Consider the following 16,276-nt stretch of genomic DNA (forward strand, 5'->3'; position numbering starts at 1 on the left):
GGGGGCGGGCGCGCGGGCGCGGCGGGAGCGGCGCGGAGCGGAGGGGAGCGGGGCGGCCATGCCGTACGCCAACCAGCCCACCGTGCGCATCACCGAGCTGACGGACGAGAACGTCAAGTTCATCATCGAGAACACGGACCTGGCGTGAGCACCGCCCCGGGGCCGGGGTCGGGCCGGGCCCCGGGACAAAGCAGGCCGCCGCGGTAGGCCCCGGCGGGCGGCCCCCTTCCCCCCCCCCCCCCCCCCCCCGGTGCAGCCGCCGCCGCAGGCCCTGTCACTCCCCCCCCCCCCCCCCCCCGGAGGTGCAGCGGGACGGGTCGCGGGGATTGACCCCCTCGGGTGGAGGCGTCTTCCGGCCAGCACGGCCCCCCAACCCCCCCCCCCCCCGGCCCCCGGTGCGGGCCCGGTCGGGGCCTCCGAGGCAAAGCCCCGGCCTGGGCCCCGGCCGGCGTCTCTGCGGGCAGGGCGGTGGGTTGGCGAAGCTCCGCGTTCCCTCGTGCCTGAAGGCGGCCGTTTCTCTCCCTCAGGGTGGCGAATTCCATTCGAAGAGTATTCATCGCTGAAGTCCCCATCATAGGTACCGCCCGTCCTGTCCCGTCGCTTACCCTCCAGTGCCGGCCGGAGGTCACCGTCCCTCGGGCTGCTCTCCCCATTACTCCCGTCGTCTCCCCTCCGTTTTGTCCTGCACCTCCAAGCTGCTTTCAGCTCCTCTTGCCCGCGTTTAGCCAGTGCTATGTATTACCAGATGCTGTTGCAGCTTCACTGTAGTCCCCGTAACGTTTTCTGAGCCCTCGCGAACTGCTCGTCTTTTCCCCACACAAATATTTCTCAGCTCGTGACTTTTTCCTCTCTGCAGCCATCGACTGGGTCCAGATAGACGCCAACTCTTCCGTGCTCCATGATGAATTCATTGCACACAGGCTGGGTGAGTGCCGGGCCTGGGGAGGAAGATGAAGATGTGCAGCAAGGCAGAGGTCGTGGGCGAAATCAGTCCAGAGACGCTGAAGCACCATTGTCAGGAGGCTGCAGTCCCTCTGCCTGTCTTGGCAGGAGGGTTGGTGCTCCTGTGATCTCACTCAGACATTCCCCCAATTTCCTTCTTCCCTCAGGTCTCATCCCGCTCACCAGTGATGACATTGTGGATAAGATGCAATATTCCAGAGTGAGTCAAGCAAAATGTCCCGGGTGCTTATTTTGATGGTGGTGGGTGTCTGATCTGATGGGAAGTGCTACTAATTTCTTCCTGGGAGAGGTTTGACATAAAGGTCTTGACCCATGTCTGTCCCAGGACTGCACATGTGATGAGTTCTGTCCGGAGTGCTCTGTGGAGTTCACCCTTGATGTCCGGTGCAATGAAGACCAGACCCGTCATGTCACATCCCGTGATCTCATCTCCAACAACCCCCGGGTCATACCGGTCAGTGCGATCTTCCCGCTTGTCAGCAAGTCCCCTCTCTACCTTTCTGTTGAGGCCGGGGTGGTGAATGTATGGGATGGGGACAAAACAAGGGCTGTGAGCACGTTTCACATTGCCCAAAGCCCCACTTAAAATGTAGTGGCAGAGCAAAGCAGGAATATCAGCAGAAACAGCAGTGTGTGCCAGAGCCCTCCTCTTCTTCACCTTGTTGTCCTTCATTTGCTGTCTGATGGTGTGTCAAAGCAGCATGGCCTTGTTAAAACCTCATCCTGCACCCCTCATCTCAAATTCTTGGGAGGCTTTCGTGTTGCCCCTCCATCTCGCCTTGAATACTCAGAGCGTGTGCGCTTGCGTCCTGCTGCCATGTCACTGCCTTCTCCTGCCCGATCGCTGGTGGGGCTCTGGCAAGGTCAGCCTCTTAGAAGGCTGGCAGCAACCCGGAGGCCTCTGGTTTTCTGGTTCTTGGCTCTCAGTGTGGCAAGGTGTGAGGAGCCCGGGCCAGGGCACTGCTGCCAAATAGCCCTTGCCCAGTCACCTTGGGGAGGGTTGGCAGCACCAAAGCAGAACAGATGCAAAGGCACTTAATGGAGAATGTTTTAAAATGCTATTGAGGCCGCACCTGGATGTCACCACAACCCGGGGGCTGCTTCTGGTGGCTGGTGACAGCGTCTGCCTGGTTAAAGCCCGCTGTCTCTTGCTCCCTTCAGCTGAGGTGCTGTGAGTGCTTTGTCGTGGGAGTGACTTTGGGCTGTGTCGCAGAACCACGCAGTAGCACTGGGCTGGGCTGGAGCGCTCTCCATCCTGTGGGGGAGAACAGCTTGGGAGGCAAACAAGCTGGTGGAGTGGGATATCGCGTACCTAGCTGCAGCTGCCTGAATTGTCCCAATTTCCGTTAAATAGGGTGGGCTGGATTTGTTGCTGTAAGTCACGCTAGAGTGGCTCTGTGCAGTCTCTAATGTTTGTAGGCCAGTGCTATTTGATGTGGGGAAAAAAGTTGATCTTGCCATTAATTCACTTGCTTTTGATGTTCTCCTGCAGGTGACGTCTCGGAGTAGAGACAATGACCCCAATGACTATGTGGAGCAGGATGGTAAGCGGTGTTTCACTGGGAATAAGAGCTGGAGGAGGAAATGAATTTTTCTTTCAGGCTTTTTGAACTCATTCTTCCTTTACTAGCTGTGTAACTGTAAGGCAGCTGTAAAGCTGGCAGTTGAGAGACACTGGCATCACTGCATCAGTGGAGTTAGCATTTTGTCTTAATGCTACTTAAAGGTCATCCCCGGAACTAAAGTCCTGTGTCAGACGGTGCTTCTCTCTCCTTGTGAGAGCTTAGAGACAGCAGAGGTGCAAAATGCTGTGCTGTCTGCTGTTGCCTGGAGGCCTGAGCTGTGCCTCTGGGCATATGTGCAGCTCCTTTTTACTTAGCAAGATGTTTCCCAGCTTCTCTGAGGACACAGATGAGCCCCTCTAAGAATCCAAGGAAGCCCTGGCTTCTGGTGACATCTTCCTGGGCACTAAAAATTCCTGCCTTTGCCCCAGTGTGATCCTGCACACTCATTTCTCCTCTGCAACCTTCTCAAATGGGCATGTGCTTTTGTGCAGACATCCTCATTGTGAAGCTGCGGAAGGGCCAGGAGCTGAGACTGCGAGCCTACGCCAAGAAGGGCTTTGGCAAGGAGCATGCCAAGTGGAACCCCACAGCAGGCGTAGCATTCGAGTACGACCCAGACAATGCGCTGAGGCACACCGTATACCCCAAACCGGAGGAGTGGTATGTCCTAATGTCTGTCTGGAGGGATTGGAAAAGATTTTCCAGCAGGCACCTACATTTCAGCCCTGGGGGTAATTGGGGTCAGTAAGTGATTGTGAGCATGCCTGTCACTTCCCCTTGCACAGACTCTGCTAGGGTACCAGGGCCAGTCACTTGGTTGCAGCTGCATGCAGGGTGGACTGGTTTGTGGCCACCTTTTGTTGTCCCCTACACGTACTGTCACTGCTGTTTTACTTCGTTTTCATGTTCTTCCCTATGACTTGTTCCTGTTTTTTTCTTCCCTGCACAAGTCGTCTGTAGGTCAGGGTAAGGTCTGAGGAACAAATAAATCCATGCAAGGTAGAAGAGGTTGCTACGAGAGTAAAGAGTGGAAGGTTGGGTTGCAAGGCTGATTTTTGCAGCCCTGTTTGTTTGAGGAAGACCAGTGTGTGGTTCTCATTTCACCCATACATCTCCTCACTCCTGGAGCATGAGCTCTGGCAGCAGGGTTTTCCTCTTTGACCCTTTCCTCTGCTCTGACATATCATTCTGTACCAGTAGCACACTGCATCTCATCTAAAAGTGACATGATTTTGCTTTTGGAAAGCTGCTTTGGCTAGAGCGAGGACTTCACCTAGCAGCACTTTTCCATGAGTAGATACCTGAGCTGCTCCTGGCTCTGCATCCCAGTGACTACCTAGCAGACACCCTGTTATCGAGCACGCTGGAGCCAGCAGCAGAGTGAGGAACCAGGTGCTTTAGCCAAAGCAGGCTGAGAGCAGGGACTGGAGGGGGTGGTGGATATGCTGCCATAACAGCAGGGCAGCAGCCAGAGCTGCGCTCAAGGTCAGGAAGACCTCGGTACAGGAGCAGGATACAGGAGCAGGATTTGGTGCAGGCACCGCAGAAGCCAGGGCTGAGCAAGCAGGAACAAAAGCCTGAGCAGAGCTGCAGCTGGAGAGGAGGCTGAGTGGCAGAAGGGGCTCAGCAGGTTTTCCTCCTGTCGCCGCCAGGCCCTGCGCTGCCAGATTTGACTCTGCAAATGGCTGCAAGCACTAGCAGGCAGGTAGTGGACTATTGTACCTCCACACTGTCTGGTCCAAGCCTGGGCGCTCAGACCCATTGCAGAGCATGGCCTTACTCTGTCCCTTGCTAAGTTAGCTGTCAGTAAATGAGCTTCCTGGAGGTGCAGTTAGCCTAGATTTCACACCTCAGCTGGACTGCCAGGGACTTTCTGCTCAGGAGCTGTCATGTAGATCCTGTGTGGCTAGGTTTGCACTCAGGAGACTTGAGAGGTCTTTCGTCGCTGAGGGTGGAGATGTAGGTGAATCCATAACATGCATGAAATGGGCTGGGATCTGCCTGCAGCCATCCCAGCCCTGTTTTACAGATGGAAGAAGCAAATCCCACTTGGCTTTGATGGGCTACGTAGGGTGCGTTCGTCAGTCTGGTTCAGTCAGTCTGGGTGAGAATGGGACATGCAAGGCATTCACCTCCCTCAGTGCTTGGTCAGGGTGGTGCTCTGGGATCTGCAGTAGGAACCAAGCTGGCTGGTAATGCTGGAAATCTGGAAATGGGCATTTTCCGTAGCATTGATGACGTGCACATGTGGGCTGTAACTGGACTTTGGGAACTGCCAGCTCCCGACCAGGCTGTTGGGGGGAAGGTCTGTGAGAGGCTGGTTGCGGTGAGGTGGTGCAGAGCCAAGGAGGATGCTGCTCAGCAGTTTTGTGGTTAGTAGCATGTCACAAGAGTTAACGTGCTGGCCTGTCCTTTGCCACTGGCAGTTTTGGAAGTGGAACGGGGTAGTTTTGAAGTTTCATGATTTGTTGGCAGGTAAATTGCCCCAAAGTTCACTTGATTGTCTGGGTGATAGATTGGATGCTTGAGAAGCAAGAATGTCTCCATGGTGTGGAATTTCAAATCAGGATTTGAAATAATTCTAGGTGCTGTAGAAATTCTCTGGTTTAATTTCTGTGTCACTAGATAGTACGTCTTTGATGCTGATGAAGTGACAGAGACCTGGCATATTGCTTTGAACTGGACAGACAGGTGCCAGGCAGGCTGAGGTATCATCGGGTTTGCCACCTTTTTGTACGTGGAATGTCACAGTGTGACTTCTGGAGAGTTTGGGTTTTTGGAGATGTCAGTGTCATGGAGAACAACCCCAGCTGCGTCGCTGAGCACACGTACCTCGGCAATGAGGCAATTCCCTGGCTGGGTGGCCAGGGAATTCTTTTGTTTGGTGGCAGAGTCAGCTGTGTCTTCAGGAACCTGGTGTGTTATACAACAGGTTAGGTACCTGGAAACAGTTTTTGAGACGTTCTTGACAAAATATATGTAAAAGTTGGAAAAATCCCAAAGGAAGATTGACATAGGAGCTGCCTGTTCCCTGATGATATGTCTGCCTTTCCAAGTTCATCTGATTCTCTGTGAAGACAATACAAAGGCCTCTGCTATCCAAGGCTAGTTATTATTTTTAGTTTGGTTTTTCATGCTAATTGCTTTTTGAGGCTGTTGGCAGAGCACTGGCACGCAGCTGGACTCTCAAAGCAGCTGTCATGGTGGTGGAAACCTCTGCCCTGTTTTCGGTCATGGCTGGTTCTGCAACTAACATGAAGGCCCAGCTCCATTAACACTTTATCTCTCTCAGTGGTTTGTTACAGATGGAGTATTTGTTTGGGAAGTGCTATTTAAGACAGCTGATGATAGGGTGCTAAGATCAGCCTTTCTTGACGTTGCTGGGGCAGAGGAAGGTCAGCAGGAGACCTTGGTGGGCACAAGATTTTCTGTGCTGGCTTCTCAGCTCAAGGCTTTGAGTTTTCTTACATGGATTAAGTGCTTCCAAACAGCCTCTCCAGTATGATGCTCTGTAAGTCAAGGGACACAACGGGTAGAAAGATGTGTTGGCCTAACTGATGCACAGGTATTGCAGTGATTTTGGTAGCAATGTGTGTAGAGGAGTGGAGCTGCAGGACATCAGGATGGGGCTCACTGACACAGCTGGTGTCTGAAGTGCAGGATATTTTTTTCTCCTGCTGGGCACAAACTGACCAGGCCTTTCCATCTCAGCTGTGCTGCACAGACTGAGTGCTGGAGGGCTGAAGTGCTGCAATGAAGAGTAGAAAGAAAAGATAACACAAGGTCCGTTGCTCCACAGTGTCTAGGCTCCATAAACACAGTCCCTTCAGGCATTGACATCCCTTCACTGTAAGCACCTGCCACAGTGTGCCAGTGTAGGTGGATGGAGCCACAGTACCCCGCACAGGGCTCGCCGAGTTTGGGCAGAGCAGGGCTGAGCCTCTTCCTCCAGTGCTGCTGGGTGACTGTGTGGCATTAATGAGGAGCTAGAAAGGGCAATGTGGGGAACAGCTTTTTTTCTGTGACTTGACGTTTGTTTGATGACTGCTCCTTTGTCTGCTGGATGTGAGCCCCAGTTCTCGCTCTCTGGGGCCAAACAGTGCTGTAGAGTGCCTGGGCTGTGTGCTAACCTTTCCTGCTCTTTGATTCCAGGCCCAAGAGTGAGTACTCGGAGATTGATGAGGAGGATGCTCAGGCTCCCTATGACCCCAATGGGAAGCCAGAGAGGTAGGAAGCTGAATGCACTGCCACAGCTGGGAAGTGGGGGGACTAGCTGGGTGCATTTCTTTGGCTTTCGTTAATACAAGAGTATCTACTCTGTGCTGAAGTTTGCCAGCCAAGGGACCTGGTGTTCCCTGAAAAGCAGGGCAGAAGTTGGAGTTAACTGGTGATATGCCCAGGCCTGGCAGCTTTTCCCCTCCGGGAGATACTAGATGGCTCTCCTGAGTTCACGTTATCAAGTACGGCAGTGCAGCACTCGGTGAAGTGTGAGGCCTGCAGGGGAAAATGGCTTAGGATATTTATTCACCCATGTGGGGCTCTCATGCTCTGATTGCTGGTGGTACCCAGGTTATTTGCACTGCAGAAGTGCCTGCAGCCAGCCTTACTCCGTGGCATGGGTCTCTGTGCTGGCTCGCAAGTCACAGTGCTGAATAGAAAAAAAAAATCTCAGAAGCGCTCTTGCAGCCTGTGGAGTCACGAGTGTTGGCATGGTGGTTGTAGAGGGGCAGTGCTGGCTCTTGCCCGGTTGGGAGGTGAATGGTACTGATGGTTGGGATTCCCAGCAGATCTCCCTGTGGTGGCTCCGGATGGGCTGGAACCACTCTGCAGGTGCTCTCTGGTTTTGCACCTCCTCACAGAGCAGATGGTGACTTAACCCCTGGCTTGTAACCTCAGGTTTTATTACAACGTGGAGTCCTGTGGTTCTCTGCGCCCGGAGACCATCGTTCTCTCTGCGCTGTCTGGCCTGAAGAAGAAACTGAGTGACCTCCAGACCCAGCTGAGCCACGAGATTCAGAGCGACGTCCTCACTATAAACTGAGACGACCCCTTGCGAGAGAGTGCTCAGGTGTGAGTGAGGCAGAAGGTTCCTGGCTCTGCCCAGCAGCACTCTGGGCTGAGGCTTTTACCTCCTTATCTCCCTCTGCCTCTCCTGGCCCAGCTGTGCTGGTTGGTTACACCTCTTCCCTGGCCCCCCTTCCCAGGGAAAGCCAGCGTGATGTGTAGGGTAAAGCAGGAAGGGAATCGGTGAGCATCTTCACTGGAACAGGCTTTGTCTCTAAGTGATCCCAGAGTTTGAGGCCAGAGTTTTGGATCCTGGCCATGTGGTGTTTGGCATTGGGAAGAGGTGTACCTCAGTTACACAACCCTACCTTATTTGCATGTCCAGTCCTTCTGTGCTGAATAAAGCCTTACCTCCTCTGTGTTTTGTCATCCCTGAAAGCTTGTCTGGGGCTGCAGGAGGAGATGTCACGTCGTTTACTTCTCTCCAATAGACATTAACTTAATGAGATCTGCTTTGGAGGGAGCATAGCTCTCTACCGCTGATTGCTGCTCTTGACAAAATCTCCTAAGGAGACCAGAATCCCCTCTAGCAGGTAGCCTGTCGTTTACCGATCCAGCGCTACATTTAAAGCAGATGTTTGAGGCTGGGCTGGTAAGTGAGATGCTGCAGAAGGCAGTGCTGCAGGGAAGCCCAGATGAGCCAGGCAGGCTCAGCTGTATTTAAAGACTCCTTTGGAGCAGACTTTACCCATGCACTATATAATCTTTATGTTAGGCGCTGGGATGGCAGGAAGTCCATCATTAATAACCCCTGGCTGACAACTTCCACTGTGCCTGCAGCCCCAAGGTGGGTTGTGTGCTGGGCTGGAGCTTGGTGCAGCCAAACCGTGACCACCGTGGCAGTGGCTGAAAGGCTCCAGTGACTGCCTGGGTCACCCTTCTCATAGAATCATAGGATCATTTAGGTTGGAAAAGACCTTCAAGATCATTGAGTCCAACCATCATCCATGCCCACTAAACCATGTCCTGAAGTACCCCGTGCACTCACTTTTTGAATACCTCCAGGGATGGTGACTCAACCACTTCCCTGGGCAGCCTATGCCAATGTTTGACAACACTCTCGGTAAAAAAAATTTTCCTAATATCTAACCTAAATCTCCCTTGCCTCAACTTGAAGCCATTTCCTCTTGTCCTATCTCCAGCCACCTGACAGAAGAGACGAGCACCCACAAAAAAAATTTTTTTCTTCCCAAAATGATGTTTAAAATAGGTGCATGCTTTTCGTTGTCACTGATATGCATCTGAATAATATAAAATTAAGATTCTTCAATGAACTCCACTGTTTTGTTCATTGCTGAAAAAAACCCCCTATGCGATCCCTTCTTGCAAAAATCATACAGGCATAATGTCAGAACCTTCCAGAGTATTTTATGTTTCCAAGATCAATGGAAAACAATCTAACTGTGCTGAAACAATCGTCTGACTAGTAATGAATAAAAGAATAATCTTTTCACATTATTCCAAATTCTCCTCCCCTCTGTCAGTGCCCAGCAGGATTTAGGATGAGCTTCTCGGTGACGCTTTCCTGGAGAGATCTGCCTTGTCCTCACCGTGGGGGCTGGGAGGAAGGGGAAGGCGTGTGTGCCACTGTGCTTGTCCCAGCATGGATGTGGGGCTTGGGAACGGTTTGTGGTGCTGGGATGGGTGCTCGTGCTGAGTAGGAGAGAGCAGCCCAAGTCAGCGCTGCCCTCCCCTCCAGGGAAGAGCTGCTGCAGCCGGGCTGTGCTTCAGTGTCCTTGCCCTGGCACAGCCGGTTGCAGCTCAGCTCCCCAAGATTTCCCTCCCGTCCCTGGAGGGAGCACTGCCCTGGCTGGCGTGGCTGTCTCGCCTTGAGGCCAGTGCTCTGCTGGACAGTCACGGCACGGGTAACTGAACTGGCACAATTCTGGAAGAGCTGGGAGATGGAGCGGCTTGAAACTCCTTCGCCCAGGGACTTGGAGCCACCGCTGCCCTGGCACGTCCCTGGAGCCCTGGGTGGCTGGAGGTGAGGGGTGACAGTGGGGTGCTGGCATTCTGTTTCACTTGGGGTTGGTCGATGGAGGGTGGCAACTCACTCCGCCCTTCTACCCTCCCCAGTTGTTTTAGGGCTTCACTTGAAATGTCCTGGCCATGGCTGGAGGCAGAACAAAGCTTTGAGCCAAGCACGCTGCTGGGAGCGTCAGGAAATCTCCCTGCATCAGCATTTTTCTCTCTGGCAGGCACTACTCCCACTCGCACTTCCCGACCGCATTTGGATGGAACGGACAAACAGGAAGGGTGGATAAGGATTGTTTATTCATTGAGCAACTCCTTAAAAAAAAGAAAACCCAAACATTTTTGGTAATAAATGTGAAATCTTTTCCAGATGAGGTGTGTAGCTGGGAAAAGAGAGCAGGTTACACCTCTCACCTGGGGGGGGATGTGCTACCGGCAGGTGCTGGGGTACCAACGAGCCCCTCAGTGCCTGGCCGTGCTGCAGGGAGCAGCCGTCTTCTGTCCCACCATCCCCCCCCCAGCCTCAGCCACAAGCTACACCAACCCAAGACACACTACTTACAGACCACAGGTTCCCACATCACAACACTCCCTGTCCTCAAAGCACGGACCTGGAGCTTTAAGGGCGGAAATAAAACCACTGACCACCCAACCCAGACCAAAAGAAGACTCCAAAGAAACACCAAGGTTTGCACGGCAATAAAAAGATAGCCCTTCTAAAGGAGGTCAATAAATAGGAGAACTAGAAAAAATCAATTGCTTTTGAGTTCAGCACATGAAACCCAGCTCCCCCCCTCCAAGGCAAGGGCTTTCACCCAGCCGAACTGGCAGGCAAGGAGGGAGCGAGGACGATGGGAATGCATGGAGAAACGCGGCTCTCCCCTTATCGGCATGGGCTTCTCTGCCCAGGGACTTTTTAGATCCACAAAGCTGCCCCCTCAAGGGACAGATGCTACTGGCCAAAACCAGTCCCTGGGTTGCCCACCAGCAGATAAACCAGGGGCATGGCCAGGGGGAGCGGCTGTGGGTGGAGGAGTGAGGGGTGCTGGGGTGGGGGCAGCCCCGGAAAGCCGGCGGGGGCTCGGGTCTGCCAGGCCGCTCACCCCAGCCGATCCCCCAGAAGGAAAACCAGTTTCTCCTGAGACATCTCAATTCTACAGCGAGTGTTTAAATAGCTTCAAGAAGTGCAAAAAATCAGCTCAGGGGTGGTGGGGCATCATCCCCAGGAGCACCCTACTTTTCACGGGGTGGGGTGTGAGATGCTGGGACCCTGCACCATCAGCCTGGCACAGCCACATCTTCCAGCGCTGCTCTGTCCCCGTGGCAAGGTGATGCTCCAGCCTTCCCCTCTCACAGAAACCACACCACATTTCTTGATACCCCCCTGCCTCTTCACCTCCCAGCTGGATCCCCAAGAGTCAAAAAAACTCTGAGCATCTCTGCCTGAGGGCTCTTCGGCAGCCACAAAATTTGCATTCATGTGAGAAGGAAAAATCACTTATAATACGGATATTCAATATATATTTCAAGTCAGTTGAGGCTGAGCCAGCCGTCATCTCCACTAACGTCAGGCTAGGGTGTGAGCCAGCCCCTGTTCCCCCAAGGTCTTGGCACGGAGAATGTCCCAGCCTGGTCTTCCTGGGGACTTGGAGGGGTGGCTGCCTGCATCCTTGCCACCTCCTGGGGAAGAAAAAGGGGACCCCCACTGTGGTCCCGTTCCCCCCCTGGCGCTGGCTCACGGGGACGATGTGGGCTCCCTGCTTTCAGGCTTGTCACTTTTGGAGGACTTTGGCTTCAGCAAGATGAACCTGTTGAGGAGGTCGGTGTCCGAGCTGGCCTCGGGGCCCGTGTACGCCTCCCCTGGGGACGAAGCAGAGGGTGGGCTCGTGGAGGGGGGACACACGCTCTGGGGGGCTGGAGGAGCGGCGGCTCCTTAGTGGGGGACAGGGACACTCACCAGCGTAGCTGGAGGACTCAGCCATGTTCTGGGAGCCGGTGATGTGGTGCCAGTAGGCGCTGCGGGGCAGCATGGTGGTGGGGGTGCAGGGGTAGGAGAAGTGCTCGGTGCCCTTGTTCAGCAGCTGCAGTGGATGAGAGGGGGGGTGAGGGTGACACAGGGTGCCCCAACCCCCCCACCCAAGCCATGTCCCCACGGTGGGCTGGAGCTCACCCTGACGTTCTTCTCCATCTCCAGCAGGACCCTCTTGTGCTGCTCGGCAATGGCCAACGTGGCACTGTGCACGCGCTGGTAGATCTGCTCGCCCTCCTGGGTCTGGAAGGTGTAGAGACCTTCCCCCGCGTCACACATCCTGTGGGGACGGGGCACGGGGTGTCACTGGGGTCCCCAAGCCGAGGGACGATAAAAAATACCCCCCCCAGGGTGGCAGCCGGCCCAGCTTCCCACGCTTTAAGTGCTGTCCCCGTGTCCCCTCCATGGTACTGAGCTGGGACTAGCACCAGCCCCAAACCTCCCCGGCCATGGGGCACCCTATGCAGGCTGTGGCCATCACCCCAGCATCAGGCCTGCCCCGGGGCAATGGCAGCAGTGCTGCCTCCTGCTGCGCCCAGCACGATGAAGGCACCCAGCGATGGTCCCCGTCCCAGCGAGGGTGACATCTCACCGTCCGGCCTCAAAGGTGAAGCGAGTGGCGTCACGCCCGTAGCGGCGCAGGGAGCAGAGGGGCCAGGAGACCAGCTTCACCCGGGGGTTGTGCGTGTCCCAGAGGTAGATGTTTTCGTGGGTAATCTGCAGCTTGCACTCGCCGTAAACGTCCAGGTTGGGGCAAGGGAGGAGGAACACGTTGAACCGGTCTGGAGAGGGAAAATAAAATAAAATAAAATAAAATAAAATAAAATAAAATAAAAATTTGGGGACCGGGGGGGCGTAGTGAGGCTGAGCCCCGAGCGAACGCCCCGCCGTCGCGCGCTCACCCGTCTGCTCGCACTGCACGCCGGGCGCCAGCAGATCAGGCTCCCCCAGGCTAATGTCGTTCAGGCGGGCGCCCAGGCACTCCACCGACAGCGTCTTGTACCACTCCTCCGCCTCCAGCTCTGCAAGGCACCACCGCAGCCCCTGGGCGACCCCGGCCAAACTGGGGTGCCCCCCCGGCACCCCAGCCCGGCTCCCCTGGGCGCTGCCCCGTACCCGAATCGCAAGTGAAGGTCCGGGCGGAGTCATCGGTGAAAACGATGGCCACAGCCTGTCTCTTGGTCTCCTTGGGCAGACGGGTGATGCACTTGACATTGCTGATGTCAGTCACCTGCGGAGGTGGCGGGGAGAGGGGGGTTACTGAGGGCTGCACCCAAACCCAGACTCGCTGCACCCAGAGCCCAGCTGCTGCTGCACCCAGATCCTGGCTGCCGTGGCACCCAGATCCTGGCTGCTGCACCCAGGCCCCAGCCCTTGCGGCACCCAGACCTGGCCACCGTGGCATTCAGATCCTGGCTGCTGCACCCAGAGCTCGGTGGCACCCAGACCCCAGCAGCTGCACCGAGACCCTGGCTGCTGCACCCAAACGTGGCCCCTGCAGCACCCAGACCCTGCAGCACCCAGACACCGCTGCATCCCACTGAAGTACATGGAGCGACAGCCACCCAGCTTCAGCCCAGCAAGTTTAGGCGAGGAGGGACCCACTCTGGCATGTGGCCCGAAGCAGCAGGCAGCACCCAGCACCCCTCCACTGCACCCTCTCACCTTGGGGCACCCACGCAGGCACGCCGACTTCTCATCCGGGTACTTCTCCAGGCGCTGGGGCCCTTTGCTGGAGGATTTCCGGAAGACCAGCCAGCACCGCCGGTAGATCTGCCGGACAGAGAGTGCCGGCAGCTGCTGCGGTGCAGGTGGGGGTCCCTGTCCCCATGTCCCCATCCCCTTCCCCAGGACCCCTGCCCTGTCCTGCTGACCCTGCTGGCCTGGGGACAGGAGGGGATGCTGGGGCTGGGGATATCCCACGGCTGCCATCATCCCCCCCACCCCCGCCAACGCTAATGAATGAGCTTAATTAACGAACACGAGTAAGAGTCCCAAAGGGACCCCCATCCCGATGTCTCCCTGTCCCCTCTCCTGCAGCCCCTGCCTCCGGGTGTGGCGGGGCCATCGTCCCCAAGCATGTCCCCCCCCTCAAGCCCGCTCCCTCTTTGTTCTCCCTAATTAGCGTGAAATTACCCAGCATGCTCGTTGCTGCTGGCTCTGAGTGATGGAGGCGGGTGACCAAACCCCCTGACCCCCCACCCATGGGTGCTGCACTCCAGCATCCCCCTAATTTGCACCCAGCAGACCCCCCAGCAGCGTGGGGCATCCCTGGTGCCAAAATTGGGTGTGGAGGGAAACTGAGGCATGGGGGAGGGGTGGGGAGGGCTCAGAGACATCCCCCCAAATCCCCACGGTGACCTGCGTCCAATGAGGGGGTGCCACCCGGTGCAGGATCTGAGCCCCTGGGGCTGCCGGATGATTTGGGTACCAACAAGTGGTCTGCCCCTGCACCACCCCCCCCAGCCCCCAAAATGCTGCTTATTCAATCCAAAACCAGGGGTGCAAGTTGCCCCGAGAGGCGACGTGGCCGGGGGACCCCTGCCACGTCACCTCTCGCAGCAACCAGCACCCCAAATCCACGGGTGCTCCCCCACCCCCCCATTCCCTGAGACCCCCACTCACCCCCAGCTTCTTGCTCTTCATCCTCACGTAGCCTTGCTTAATGATGTCGTTAAAATTCGTCGCCATGGTGATGGCCCGATGGGGTGGGGGGATATTTTGGGAGGGGGGGGGCTGCCTGCCTTCACCTTCGCCCCCCCCTCTCCATCCTCTTCCTCTGTACCCCCCTGCCTCACCGCCGGCCCAGCTTGGTGCTAGCGGTGTCCCCCATCCTGGCTGGAAAAGAGAAATGACAGATCGACGGGTGACATCTTCCTCCTCCTCCTCCTCCTCTTCCTCCTCCCTTCGCTGCCTGAACCATCCGAGTGGAACAATCCGATGTTAACCCCTGCCAGCGCGGCAGTGCCAGGCCGGCAGGCACAAGTGGTCCCCCCGCCCCCCCCGGCCGCCAGCCCCAACATGTCTCCCAGGGGACACCCACGCTGGACCTCGCCCACAGGTCTCCATCGCCTCTCGTACTGTCCCTCCTTCCTCCCAGACTGCTCGCCTGGGCAGCAACATGGCCCCAGCTGCTGGCTATCAGTAGGGTTCAGTGTTAATGACCTCTTGCCCAGCCAGGCCAGCTCTGCCATGGGGTGCTTTGGACCCAGCACCGGGTGCCAAAGGGACCCCGGCTCCCAACCTCGCCCCCCGGTGCAACCCAGCCTCCCTCCAGCCCTGCCATGAGCTCGGCCTCATTCAGCCTGGTCCGCGCCTGGTCCCGCCACCCGGTTCCCACCAGGTTCCTTTCCCAGCTGGAAAAATCCCCTAGAGAAGGCAGTAACCTAGGAAACGGGATGGGGCCACCCCCAGGGATGCTCGGGAGCCAGACTGCTCCATTCCGGTGACGCCCTGGTCCCCAAAGCCCCAGCACCCAGGGGGACCCAGCCCCATCCATCCCACCAGGGACAGACCACAGGGGCCATCCCGCAGCAACTACGCCCCAGTGTCCCCCCCCAGCCACCACAGCCACTGCCACAGCCTGTCTGGGTACCACCGGGATGGCTTGTGTCCCCCGTCCCCCCGCTCAGGAGCCAGGCTGAAGCTGCTGCCTGGGACCCCAGGTGCTGCTCTGGGGTGGCCCGTGGCCCATCGGGACCAGGGAGTGGGGATGATGGGGGCTGGGACAGCACCCTAGGGACCCTCCGCTGTCCCCAGAGGGACTGGAGCCCGCGCTCGCCTCTGAGGGGAACATCCCCCTCCATCGCCCCCACCCCACGCACACCAGCACCCGAAGGGAATTCAGACATGCTGGGGGGACACCTCCTGCCCCCCGCCCCGCCCCAACCCACCCCCTGATCTGTCACGTCGGTCACCCCCAAGCCCCCGCACTCCTCACCCCTCCATCACCCCCAGGTCTCCGCCGTTCTCACCGGCATCCTCCCTCCCCGCGCTGTCACCCCCCGGCCGGGCCCCCCGACGCTTGTCACCTCGGCCAAGGCCCGTCCCGTGTCACCTCCCCCCTCAGCCGGTCCCCTGCAGCGTAGTCCCGTCCCGTCCCTCCCCCGGCCTTACCCGGACCCTCCCGCTGCAGGCGGCGGCTCCGGCGTCCGGCTCCGCGTCGCTGCGAGCCCTGGAGCCGCGCGGCCCCGCCCGCCCCGGCCCCGCCCAGACCACGCCCCTCCAGGCCCCGCCCCGTCCCCCACCCCACCCCCCTTCACCCCAGGCTGCCTCCGCCGTCCCTCCGGGCCCGGCCTCGCTCGGCCCAGCCCCGCCAGAGCCACAACTGACCACCTTGGAAAGGTTTCCTGCGTGCACATCATTAGGCTTCAGAGTGAACGCCCCGTCGTGACTGACGGGTGGTGGCAGCTTCTCACTGAGCCACTGTCCCTAGGCGCAGGCAGATGTCTCCTCATCCCCGTCCGCCCCTTCTGTGCCCCCCAAAACTCTGCATTTCAGGCCCCCCCACCGAAACCGCCTGCAGGCACCTCCACCCCCTCAGCCTCATTTGTTGGGCCATAAAAAAATGAATAATCGCTGGAAATAAAAAGACATTAAAAAAAAACCTGTGAGCAGCAAAGAGCCATGCTTTCAGCCAATCAATTAAAAGGCAGAGCGAGGGGATGAGCTCACTGAAATA

At 57.1% G+C, this 16,276-nt stretch overlaps 2 protein-coding genes across 4 annotated transcripts; one reads left to right on the top strand and one right to left on the bottom strand.

The window, feature by feature from the left end:
• Nucleotides 1-3: 3 nt before the first annotated feature.
• On the top strand, nt 4-7,949 carry POLR2C (RNA polymerase II subunit C). Its single transcript, XM_049805080.1, has 9 exons — nt 4-144; nt 528-577; nt 857-925; nt 1,110-1,162; nt 1,289-1,417; nt 2,456-2,507; nt 3,020-3,188; nt 6,681-6,755; nt 7,425-7,949. The coding sequence occupies exons 1-9, from the start codon at nt 59-61 to the stop codon at nt 7,567-7,569; spliced, it is 828 nt and encodes a 275-aa protein (XP_049661037.1). The 5' UTR covers nt 4-58; the 3' UTR covers nt 7,570-7,949.
• Nucleotides 7,950-9,761: 1,812 nt separating this feature from the next.
• DOK4 (docking protein 4) lies at nt 9,762-15,760 on the bottom strand. 3 transcript variants are annotated; one of them, XM_049805067.1, is made up of 9 exons: nt 15,712-15,760; nt 14,221-14,433; nt 13,261-13,368; nt 12,712-12,826; nt 12,498-12,617; nt 12,188-12,377; nt 11,737-11,875; nt 11,524-11,647; nt 9,762-11,426 (listed from the first exon to the last, which is right to left on the bottom strand). In XM_049805067.1, the coding sequence occupies exons 2-9, from the start codon at nt 14,284-14,286 to the stop codon at nt 11,302-11,304; spliced, it is 987 nt and encodes a 328-aa protein (XP_049661024.1). In that variant the 5' UTR covers nt 14,287-14,433; nt 15,712-15,760; the 3' UTR covers nt 9,762-11,301. The 3 variants fall into 3 exon arrangements, with proteins under 3 accessions (XP_049661024.1, XP_049661022.1, XP_049661023.1); XM_049805065.1 differs by lacking the exon at nt 15,712-15,760 and adding an exon at nt 15,570-15,595; XM_049805066.1 differs by lacking the exon at nt 15,712-15,760 and adding an exon at nt 15,536-15,573.
• Nucleotides 15,761-16,276: the final 516 nt, after the last annotated feature.

This window comes from Accipiter gentilis, chromosome 7 (genome assembly GCF_929443795.1).
Source record: "Accipiter gentilis chromosome 7, bAccGen1.1, whole genome shotgun sequence".
Classification (NCBI taxonomy): domain Eukaryota; kingdom Metazoa; phylum Chordata; class Aves; order Accipitriformes; family Accipitridae; genus Astur; species Astur gentilis.